Genomic DNA, 12062 nt, shown 5'->3' on the forward strand with positions numbered 1-12062 from the left:
AGACCCAATGCAGTCAAAAAAAAAAAAAAAAAAAAAGATGAAATGGTTTATTTCACAGATACTGAGTCCCATCAATTTACTTGGTTATCTTGAGGTCTCAACTATCTGATAGGCTCAAGAAAAATGATTTTTATAGATTACCTGGCATTTTTTTTGTTAAGATGGAAGAAACATTCTCATGGAGATTTTTACATTCTAAGTGAAATCAGAACTCTCATCTCCTTATTCTTACAAATGAATTTTATTCATTTTCAATTATGAATAACAATTACATTAGAATCTTGACTAGAATTTTACTAAACTAACTTTGGTGGGATGAACAACATTATAGTATTTGGTCTTCTTATCCAGAAATACTGGTTTTCCTACTCATTTATAGAAAAAGCACACTCCAGGTTCCTTATGATATAGAGTCAATGATTTAATTGATTTTAACTTAAATTCCATATTAGCACAAACATAGAGGTGGCTTCTGGTATTAAACCACAGTTAAAGATAAACAGGAAAATCAGAAATTATTAGATTGGAACCAAATAATCATGTAGGTATTGAGAATCGTAACAGAAAGTAAGCATTGTTTTAGCTCTGAGATTCCTAAGAGACAAATCAAAATGCAAATAGTGTGTTATATAGTTCTCTTAGTTTAATACAAAGAATGCAATTTTATCAGGAGAAATTTTTCTTGCACTGAATCCTAGGAGGACTTTTTAATGTAGTTCCTTTTAGAAATAACAAGATACAAATTGAGTTCAAACACTGTTTGGTCGAAAATAGTCAAATGTCTTTCAAATGACCGCTTCTTTTCCTCACCATAATAAATGCCAAGAGCACATTTCCTATATTAATAGAAAAATCAATAAGTGTGAAAAGCTGAAGTAACCCTGACAAGTTTTTCAGAACAGTTGTTGAAAATATTTAGAAAACACCTTTAGTTGGAAAACAGCAGAAACAAAAATAGAAATATCACATTTCATATATGCAATAGAATACAATGCTGAGTTTAGTTCCATAATAAAAGTCATACCAATTTTTATGTGTGGCCAAGGATGGAAGTATGGATAAAGAAAAAGAACTGAAATCAAGGTAGAAGATAACTCTGCTTACTGCCTTCAAGTCTTATTTGGAGAGGAACCTCTGGAAAACCATGAGTTAGGATAATGCTAGTCTACTAGCATGTCAGAGGCAGAACCCATATAATCTCTAGAAATATAATTTGTCATTCCTCCAGGTAACTCCCTTAAGGGGGTTTGGTTCCACCAATGAATAAAGTTCCTAATTCTATACTAAGTTCATCCTTTGGGACATCAATCTCATCTCTTGCCTCTTCCCCAAGCTTCTTCCACCAGGGTGCTTGTATATGCTTCAGGGTGGTAAGATGGGCCTGCTTGGCCTTGGCTGCCACAGGCCTGGATCTGCTTAGGAAGAGCTCAGGTTCTTTTCCTTCTGCCTCCTTCAGACTTGGTGCTTCTGTAGTAAACAGAAAATAAAAAGGTGAGTGGAAGAGTTCTGTACCAAACAAACAGGAACTTGGAAACTACAGTGTTGGAACTCTGCAATAGCAGGCAAAAACAAGATTCCAACTCTGAGTCTATTATTATTGTCAGCTGTAGATGGCATGTGACTATTCACAAATTGTAGCCCATGCTTCTGTGTTTAAAGGGAAAGAATAAAAGAAAGAGGTAGATTTTTTTAGATGGTTTATTTAAAAGAGCAGGAACTTTTAATATAATAGCAGAATCCTTACAGATGAGAGGCTCAGTTCCAGCCACCTATCCATTCAAAAACACAAAATTTGAAAGTAATGGCACTAAAGAGAGGACCCTGGCCCTTTTTGCTCCACAAATACTAAAAGTGTTTCAGAGGCCATCTGAGACACTGGCTTCGTGGATGGGATCTCTCATTAAATGCACCAGTGGTTGTGAGAAGCAGATGAATTAATTTTTGTGAAAACACTTCATTAAAGTGCCACCATAACCACTCTCATCATCTACTTTTAAAATATGTTCAAAAAGCTTTTCATACTATATAACAGAATCTGGCTAGTAGGGCTCAGCATCTTTATAATTAATAACTTTTTGAGTTGACACATATCAATGATCACAAGGCTGAGGGAAGCAGTCAAGGTTATGGGGTCTGCATCATTTGAAATCATTGTGTGGTGATATGATCTAGAAGGAGAAATTTCTGAGGATAGGAGATGGGTTAATAGACCACTAAATGGTGTTTTCCTTCTGAAGATCTAGATGTCACAAAATCTTACATAGGCTGTTCCTTTTAGGAAGCAAAAATGGAATGAGCACATACTCATCAACTGTTCGATGTTGGTGCTGATCCGAGCCATCAGTGCCTCCCTGTGCTGTTGGGCTCTCTCTTCTAGAGCCCTGCCCATGAAGTAGTGTTGCAGTCGTTCTTGTGCTTGGGAATGGAGCTCCCTGCTGATCACATCTGATACCTCAGAGCCCTGGGAACAAAGGACAAAAAAAGTGTCACATGAAGGACACATATATCAAAGTATGTTTCACTTAACCACTTAGTAGAGGTTCTAGAATGCTTAGCTGTCTCTCATCAATTGAATGTTATGGTTGATATCTACCTTGTACTCTTGAGCAAGCATTAAATAACCTCTTAAAAGCAGCTTTAAATGAAAATGCAGGTGGGCCAGATTCTTTTTGGTATGCTCCTATACCTCACTTCCTCACATAGTATGGTATTCTGGGAGAAGAGATAAGATTGAGAAATCATAGTGAAAATTACAAATGGTTTGGTAAAGATACTGGCCTGGAAGAGGAGTAACAAGACCAATCCTTTTGTTCTAGCCCCACCTGGTAAGACTACCTAACTTCTTGTCCTATCCCCACTCCCAAACTTATCTAAGCCATAATGTTATAACGGCTTCTAATTTCACAGAACAAGGGACAAAATCATTCAAAGGACCATATTCTTTTGGCTAGTCAGCTACTTTAAAAGGAACTTACCTAATTAGTTTGGACAAGGATGAAATAATCTCAACATTGAAGCTGACAGAGCTTCTGACACCCCAGCTTTCTCAAATATTCCAGTTCATGGATCTTGGATACAGCCCTGTTCCAGCTAACACCTTACTTTTCAGCCACAGAGTAACAGGTGTACTAGAGTATGGCTAAAGCAGCACTTCTTTTTTTAACAGGAGAATGCATCACAATCACACACAGTGCATTAAAAAAAAATAGAGATCAAAGACCTAAACATAAGGACTAAAACTATAAAACCCTTAGAAGAAAAGACAGAGGAAAAGCTTCATGATATTAGATTTGGCAATGATTTCTTAAATATGACACTGAAGGCACAGACAACAAAAAACCAGACAAACTGTACTTCATCAAAATGAAAAAGTTTTGTGTATCAAAGGACACTATCAACAGTAAAAAGGCAGCCCACAGAATGGAAAAAAATGTTTGTAAATCATACATCTGATAAGGGATTAATATCCAGAATATACAGAGAACTTCTAAAACTCAACAACACAAAAACAAACGACCTGATTAAAAAATGAGCAAAGGACTTGAATTGAAATTTCTCCAAAAAAGATATACAAATAGCCAATAAACATATGAAAAGATGTTCAAAATCACTAATTATTAGAGAATGCAAATCCAAATCACAATACCATTTCACATTCATTAGGATGTGAAAATAATAAATGTTGGTGAGGATGTGAAGAAGTCTTGCTGATGCAGTACGGAAAACCACTAATTTGAAGTGAAGTCTCCTTTACTATTGACTTTACTTATATGGTCCACATAATTATAAGAAGACGCCAAATCCATTGACTACGGTAAAGCAACTGCATTACCTTATGCCAAAAATAAATGTACGTATACAGCTGAGACACTTATTTGTTGGTGAATATCACCCACTGCAATAATGTAACACTGGTACCATGGCACAAAAGCCTACATACTGGATGTCTTCTGATATAGTCATCCACTTGTTGCTTCAGTTCAACTCTGCGTGCATCAGTGAGTTCTCTGAGTCCTCGCCAAGGAGAAAATAGTTTCTTTTTCTTACGGCACTTTGCTAGGAATTTAAGAGTCTGGGACAAAAAAAAAAAGATTTGTGATTTTTTTTCTTCCCTAACAGAACTATTTCCTTCCTACAAAAACATATGATAGTGACAACAGCTGTTAACCCTTTTATGTATGGGGAGAAAGATAGGATTGTGACTGGGGTGACAGAGGACAATAACTTTATCGTTATATTCTTCTGTAGTGTTTTAATATTTTACAAGGATATATTCATGTATTATTTGTACAGAAGGCAATAAAGAAAAAAAAAGGGAAATCAGCTTTGGGTTCTAGTCTTAATTCTAGTCCCTTATAAAACTGTTTGATTTGAGGCAAGTCATTCAATCTCTATAGGATAGGTTCTATGTCTACAGAAAACAGGGATCCCAATTGTACTTAGCCAAAGGATTGTAAAGATCAAGGAGAAGGTATACAAGAAAAAGCTTGGTAAATGAATGTGCTTTCTCCTGTCCTTCAGAATGAATTCCTGGTAAGAAATCTTTTAACAGGCAAGATGTGGAGACACATCTGAAATTATTCTGCCCAATTTTTTTTCACTCTTCTCCCTTCTTTGTAGTTTTTATTTTCATCAAAGTTATATGTTCACATTGCTTAAGGCAATGGTTGGCAAATTATGGCCCACAGGTCAATCCAGCCTGCTGCCTGTTTTTGAACAGCTGAAAAATGGTTTTTTACATTTTATATGATTACAAAGTTCAAAAGGAAAAGAATTAATTCATGACATGTGAAAATTATGTGAAATTCAAAATTCAGTGTCTACAAATGTTTATTGAAACAAGAGTCATGCTCATTTGTTTACATACTATCCACAGCTTCCTTTGGGCTACAACTGTAGAGTCGAATAGTTCCAAGAAACTGTATGACCTGCAAAACCTAAAATATTTTACTATTTGATGCTTTCCAAAAAGTTTGTTGATATAACTATTGTTTAAAGTGTCAGTTTTAGAAGAATTGTTAAAAACCTCTCCCCCAAAGACAGCAACTTTAGTTCTTTCAGGTTTTTCTTCTGATGTTTATCTCCATCTACATTTTTGTGATTTTTTTCAGTGATAGGTATTATCTATTGACTTTCTTGTATGAAACATAAGGACTTAGCTCTCTTTCACACATACTTTCTATATCTCCAAATATCCAATATTATTAAATCATAATTTTAGTTAATGTTCAGTGTTACATTATTATGACTACATAAAGGCTATTCATTTTTCAACCATGTAGTGATGATTACTTTTTCTTCCTTGCATATTTTTATTTTCACTGGAATTAATAACTCTATTATTTTCCTGTGCTTATTTTTCTATATATTTATCACTGATTATCACAATTTCTGCCCTAACTGTTCATACATTAAAACACATCAGGCAATCTATCAAATTAATTTCCTTAGATACACATATTCTGGAGCTTTCTGACTTGTTCCAATCTGGATAGATTATTCCCTATGCTTGGTGCATAGCTGTCATCCCGAGATCTCCCATTCCCCATCATCTTGGTGACTCTTTTCATCTTTCCTTTGTGTTTCCTGGATTCCATGTTGTCCTTTCTTGGGTTATTCCTTTGTTTCAGAGACTGTGTGATGCATAAAAATGTCTTTAGTGTATCTTTACCTTTAACTGATGGTTTAGTTGGATGTAGAATTCTAGTTGGAAATAATTTTCCCTCAAACATTTGACAGCCTTACTCCAATATCTTTTAGCTTCCAATAATGCTGTTGAGGAGTACTTTTCGCCCCAGTGTATTTCACAATAATGTGAAATAGATGTGAGTGTATTTTTGTCATTGTATTGGACATTCAGTCTTTTTAATCTAAACCACATGATATTCAATTCTGAGAAATCTTAAATTATTTGATTTCTTCTCCTCCAGTTTTTTTTTTTTCTTTGTTTCAAATGTTTGACCTCCTAGACTGGTTCTGGTTTCTTTTTGCCCTGCTCTCTAGATTTCCCAAACCTTTTTTTCTAGCCCTTTTATTATGTCTTTTTTTTTTCTATCAAATTTTATTCCATTTGTTCCCTGTTATCCAGCATCTTGGTTTTTGTTTCATGTATTATTTTCTTTTAGCTCTCGGAGAAAATAATACATTTAAAAAGTTTTCTTATCCCTGCAATATCTCTATTTCCACCAAGTAGTTTTATTCTATTTGTTTTGGCCTTAGCTTCCTACAGACGTCCAGTGATACTTCCAGCTGATATTTAAGAGTGGGCACTAAAAAGCTGTTTAGAAATGCTGAGCAGATGGGTAGGGTTTATCTATTCTGTACTTCTTTATAGGGCTACTGAACTGGGCTGCTTCTTTGGAGTACCTCATTGTGAGTACATGTATAACTATTCCCTTGGGCTGTTCAGATTTCCTAAAGAAAATGTTTTCAACCTACTGTTTACAGGATACAAGCCTGGCTGACAGCACTGAGACCTGAGAAGAAAAAAGGGCTTGGAGGTTTTCACATTCAGTATAAAGATTTCCTTAATACCCTTGTTTTTACTATAGTACTTGAGCCTTCAACTGCGCTTACATTCTCCTATTGAGAGATTTTCTCCTTTTCTTCTATTCTTCCCTTTTCTTGATTTTTCTTCCTTGCTTCTCCTTCTATCTTTCCTCTACTTCCTGCTTTTAGTATGAAGCCAGGCTTATGATGCTACTCTGGGAACTCAGAGTAAAGTTTCCAGAACAGAGGAATTTTTGCCCTTAGATCAGAAAAGTCCACCTTGACATCTCTGTCTCTTTTCCTCATTCTTTGTCATTTTAGAACTCTCTGAAATTGTATTTATCTCCCAATGTTTATTTTTTCAACTGGTTTGTTTCAGTAAGTACTTTTGTTGTTGGTCTTTAATAGATATGTATATTTGATACTGTTTTGCTATAATCAAGTAGCAAGAATTAGCTATCATTCTGGCTCTAGAGAGCAGACGCCAGCAAACATCACCTTCTTTCTGAGCTGCTGCTGCTTCTTTTTTTTTTTTTTTTAAGAAGGAACAATTAGGTTTATTTGCTTGTGCCAGGAAATATCTCACATACATTGCTATAAAAACCATGTTTATCACTTTAGTGTGGAATTCTTTAGAAACATTGGCAAAGTCAGCTTTGGAAACTGGATGCACTGAACTGGTGGATGCCACAAATGGAAAATTCTAGAAGGCAGCCAGACCTGCCCTTGTGCTTGTCACTAGTTTCCAGTCTTTGATTTCCAGGTTTTGGCTCTTTCAAAGCCATTTTTCACATTTCTGAAATCAAGAATGGCCTGAGAAATCTCTTCATTTGTGTGCATCAAAAATGAACCTAGAGTAAAAAGAGACATTCAGAAAGTTCTGGGTGACGAGAATATTTTCTTCTACCACTAAAATGGTGCATATTTCTGTAGTTCTTAATTTGAAACAAACTCAGGCATATCTGAATAGCAAACAGTTATTTTCCCAGCATCAGATCCTCGAGGATGGTAAAACAGGTTTTTAGGATTGTGTATGATTATAAAGACCAAACTTCAGATAAACATATGCAATTAGACCTCACTCATCCATTGCAGGCTGTCATCAGCAATGGCAATCTCTTTATTAAAAACATTCTTAGGTTTGGTTCTATCATGACCATTTTTGTAGTTTTAGTTCTTTTTACCTTCTTTATTTTTTTAATTGAGGTATAATTGACATACAATATTATATTAGTTTCAGGTGTACAACATAATGATTCGATATTTGTATATATTGGGAAATGATTGTCACAAAAAGTCTAGTTAACATCTGTCACCATACGTAGTTAGAGAATTTTTTTTTTTCTTGTGATGAGAACTTTAAGGATTTACTGGGGCTTCCCTGGTGGCGCAGTGGTTGAGAGTCTGCCTGCTCAGGGGACACAGGTTCATGCCCCGGTCTGGGAGGATCCCAAATGCCGTGGAGCGGCTGGGACCTTGAGCCATGGCCGCTGAGCCTGCGCGTCCCACAACGGGAGAGGCCACAACAGTGAGAGGCCCATGTACCGCCAAAAAAAAAAAAAAAAAAAAAAAAAAAAAAAAAAAGATTTACTGTAGTTGTCAGTTAAATAGCATTGGCTGATGTCAAGAACTGAACTGATCTGATAAGAAAAAAATTGGCAAATCTTGTCATAGTTTTGGTGTCTGCAGTATATGAGGCTGTGTCCTTACATGAGGGGTCTAAGTCATTTTTGAAAACTAGTAGCACCTCATTGACAATAACAAAAGATTACAAAAATTTCAAGTCAAGAAAGAATCACATTTTGGATTCTTTAGGGGTCAGCACACTTCTCCATGTTGAACTGTTTCTCTCTCTCTTTTAAAATTTATTTATTTAATTAATTTATTTTTGGTTGCGCTGGGTCTTCTTCATTGCTGTGCACGGGCTTTCTCTAGTTGTGCACAGGCTTCTCATTGCGGTGGCTTCTCTTGTTGCAAAGCACGGGCTCTAGACACGCGGGCTTCAGGAGTTGTGGCTCACAGGCTCTACAGCACAGGCTCAGTAGCTGTGGCGCAAGGGCTTTGTTGCTGCACGGCATGTGGGATCTTCCCGGACCAGGGATCGAACCCATGTCCCCTGCCTTGGCAGGTGGATTCTTAACCACTCGCTACCAGGGGAGTCCCAACAACTGGTTCTCTTTCTTTCTTTTTTTTTTTTTGTGGAACGCGGGCCTCTCACTGTTGTGGCCTCTCCCCTTGCAGAGCAACAGGCTCCGGACGCGCAGGCTCAGCGGCCATGGCTCATGGGTGCAGCCGCTCCGCGGCATGTGGGATCTTCCCAGACCAGGGCACGAACCCATGTCCCCTGCATCGGCAGGCAGACTCTCAACCACTGCACCACCAGGGAAGCCCAACAACTGGTTCTCTTAATGGCTCCCCAGGAATTAGGACAAAGTGGCTTCTCTCAGGATCCTTGTTCTCCACCTGGACACTGTCACCTTCCCCCAGCACAGCTGTGTGATGAGGTTCTATCTTTTGTTGGGTGTTAGGTCCAATATGCACGTTTCCAGATATGGTATAAATGAAGCTTGATCACCCTTTAGGAATAGGCTGGGAATGCTTTGCTCCTTGGTCCAATCTTAAGTCCAAATATAAAGTTGGTGTATAAGTGTAAATCTTGGACTTGATTCCCAGGGCTTCTCCAGAAATGACAGCAACAGTAACACCATCCTTACGGGTTTAGGGATTTTGCTGCTTTTTACTTCCTGGTACCAAAGCTCCACCATCTTCTGTGAGCTCCTCAAATTAACCCACAGCTGTAGGCCATGGACTGACTCCTCCGAGCAAGGCATCTCTGCACAATGCCCCAGCCCATGGTCATCCACTGCAGGTCTCCTGTGTTCAACTGACCAGCATGTCCACAGAACTCTTCGCTGGCCATGATAACCCCCTTCCAGGAGGTAATACACTGTTTCAAAACCTCAGTGTGGGTGATCAGGAAATCCACCTGGTCTACCGCCTTTAAATTCATCAAACAGTAAAAATGGATCCAGATTTTTAAACTAAGGTCAGCCAATGCTTCTGCGGACCCATGCTCCAACCCCTTCTGACTGCTCCCAGCTAAGCACTGAGGGTAACCTTGCAGGATGCCATATAAAGGCTAAAATGCGAGCGTGCTGAGGCTTAGCAGATTGCAGTGCTCTGCAGAAAGAAAAGTCATTTGCCACTTGCACCAAATTGCAGAGGACCATTTAAGCATCCCTGGCCATCTCCCTTGGAGACTCCCCTGGGAGTCTAAAGCTGGCCGGGGAGGGTGGGGTCCTGCTAAATGATCGACGGCACCGGCCCCGCCTGGCCCCATGGGTACCCGGTACTCCAGTGTGCTTGGGGGCTCCTTCTGAGCTTAACAGATGAAAAAGCAAGAAAAGAAAATCCTGGAACATTAAAAAGGAAAAGACAGCTAATTCTTCAAATTTAATTCTAATACTATACCACTACATAGAACTCCAACTTGTTTACGTAAGGATGTGTAATTTGAAATTAGCAGGTGTACATAAGGTTTTCTTGATTTTTATCTATCTGAAAAACAATGCCTCTCTTTTACGCAAAGTGAGGGACAGAAGGTAAACAACAGTTCTGGCCTTTGTCTGCCAAGGACACTAATAACCAGTTCCTCCTGAGGGATAAGTTCAATGAAATGATATTCCAACTTCCTTCTGTGAAATTGATAATTATTTCCTTTTCTTTGTTATCAAGGTCATCTGCAGTGCTAATAGAAATATGAGTCAAATATGTAATTTTTAATTTTCTGGGAGGCAGAATAAAAAGGTAAAAACAGGTGAAATTAATATTTTGCATGTACTGAGTTACATAAGCATAACTCAATATATGTAAAATATTAGCATTTCCACATGTAATTAAGACTCCGTGCTTCCACTGCACCACTGCAGGGGACACAGATTCCATTCCTGGTGGGGGAACTAAGATCCTGCATGCTGCCATGGAGCCCAGCCAAAAAAAAAAGTCGGTAGCCACGAGGTAAAGGTATTAGAAAGGACCCAAGGCACTGATATCCATAGGTCCATGGGTTAATCCTTAGATGGCATTGCTTAGCAGAGGGTAAACAGCAGATGTGGGTGTGATTCAGTGATGGTGCAGGACTGTTTGTTGCACACATGGCCTAAAATCCCCAAAAGAGCCTGAGAAAGATGGAGGCAGCAGACATCTCTTCCTATTTCCCTAGTATTTACTCTGTTTTTTAAGTGGTTTAAAAAAATCTTTGTAAAAGCTTAATCAGAGAAATCAATAAGGAGACTGTTCAAAATCTATCACTGTGAAAAACTGAAATTGACCTAAAGTTTAACAATAAGGGATTTAACAATAGGGATTAACAAACAAACAAAGTTTAACAAAAAGGGATTTAGGTCAATAAATTGACCTAAAGTTTAACAATAACAATAAACAATAAATAAGTTTAACAATAACAATAAAACTAAATGCTACATGATCTGAAATCCTAATATGAACGTTAACTATGTATAATAACTAGATATTAGGAAAACTGGTCATTAAGTGAAATAGCCTTGTACTATGCTTTTCCAAGGCAATAAAATATTGCTATGCTCCAGATAAATCCCAGGAAGATCATCATTTAAGAACACCATTCTATAATTCAAGAATTATAATGATCTAATTATACCTAATGTATTATCTGTGCATTAAAAAACATCTAATATGATAAGCTGCTCCTACGCAGGACTTTACAACTGACAAAATACTTTCCCATAAATTATTATCATCTGATCCACATAACAACTGAGTGAAAAAGATAGGGTAGACAGTCATTCATATGTCAAGCACATGCAGGAAGCTGACAATAAATAAGACTTCGTTCCTTACCCTTGAGATTCTCATTGCTCAAGTAAGAAAGAAAAAATTAACAAATAACACTGCATTTTGGTAAATGATGTACAAGGGTCTATGGAAATACTAAGGACTGAATGTCTAAATCATTTTGGCCAGTGATAAGGATGTTCTCATTTTAAGAAACTAAGGCTCAGAAAAGCTAAGTGACTTGACCAAGACTTTACAGCAGATAAACAGGAAAGTCAGATTTGAACCCATGTCTTTGCCTCCTAATCCAGTACTCTTTTTACTAACTCAGACTCACTGCTCTTTGAAGTGTGACAGCTGCTTTATACTCCACAAGAGATGGCCTCTGTTGGCGAAAATTCTTCCTTTCCCTGTACCCTCTCCAATGTTTCTGGATAATCAATGCTGATTTCTCTTCTATTTCCCGATTATGTTTTTCCACCTGACCTAAAAAGGTAACAAACACTATTACAACATACTCACTTCTATGCTTTCTCAAGTTTTATAATCAGGACAATGAAAGTACCAACAATCTTGCAGTCCTTTTGTTTTTTTCAATATTGATTTTCCCAATTCTATTATTTTACAATGGTTATAAGATTTTAGAAACAAAGCGCTCCAAAAGCTTTCTCAGATTATGCATCTTCTTTGGAAAAGACTCATATCGTTTTTTTTGTCTCAGAGGAATGAGAAAAGGGCTAAAAATCCAAGATAGCAAGAAC

At 37.4% G+C, this 12062-nt stretch overlaps 1 protein-coding gene and 1 pseudogene across 4 annotated transcripts in view; both read right to left on the reverse strand.

Annotated features, from left to right (window-relative positions):
• Positions 1–225: 225 nt before the first annotated feature.
• IQCB1 (IQ motif containing B1) overlaps positions 226–12062 on the reverse strand; it is a 45952-nt gene continuing 34115 nt past the window's right edge. For 3 of the 4 annotated variants that reach the window (XM_029214662.1, XM_029214663.1, XM_029214664.1), the window contains exons 12-15: positions 11639–11787; positions 3941–4072; positions 2305–2461; positions 890–1467 (exon numbers count right to left, since the gene is read on the reverse strand). In XM_029214662.1, coding sequence (XP_029070495.1) covers positions 1238–1467; positions 2305–2461; positions 3941–4072; positions 11639–11787 — 668 coding nt within the window. In that variant the 3' untranslated portion in view covers positions 890–1237. Of the gene's footprint in view, positions 1468–2304; positions 2462–3940; positions 4073–11638; positions 11788–12062 lie in introns of all 4 variants that reach the window. The other variant, XM_029214665.1, reaches the window with a different exon arrangement.
• Positions 5856–10892, reverse strand: LOC114890788 (annotated as a pseudogene).

The sequence above is a fragment of the Monodon monoceros genome, unplaced genomic scaffold, assembly GCF_005190385.1.
Source record: "Monodon monoceros isolate NGI ecotype Baffin Bay Population unplaced genomic scaffold, NGI_Narwhal_1 Super_Scaffold_11, whole genome shotgun sequence".
Lineage (NCBI taxonomy): Eukaryota > Metazoa > Chordata > Mammalia > Artiodactyla > Monodontidae > Monodon > Monodon monoceros.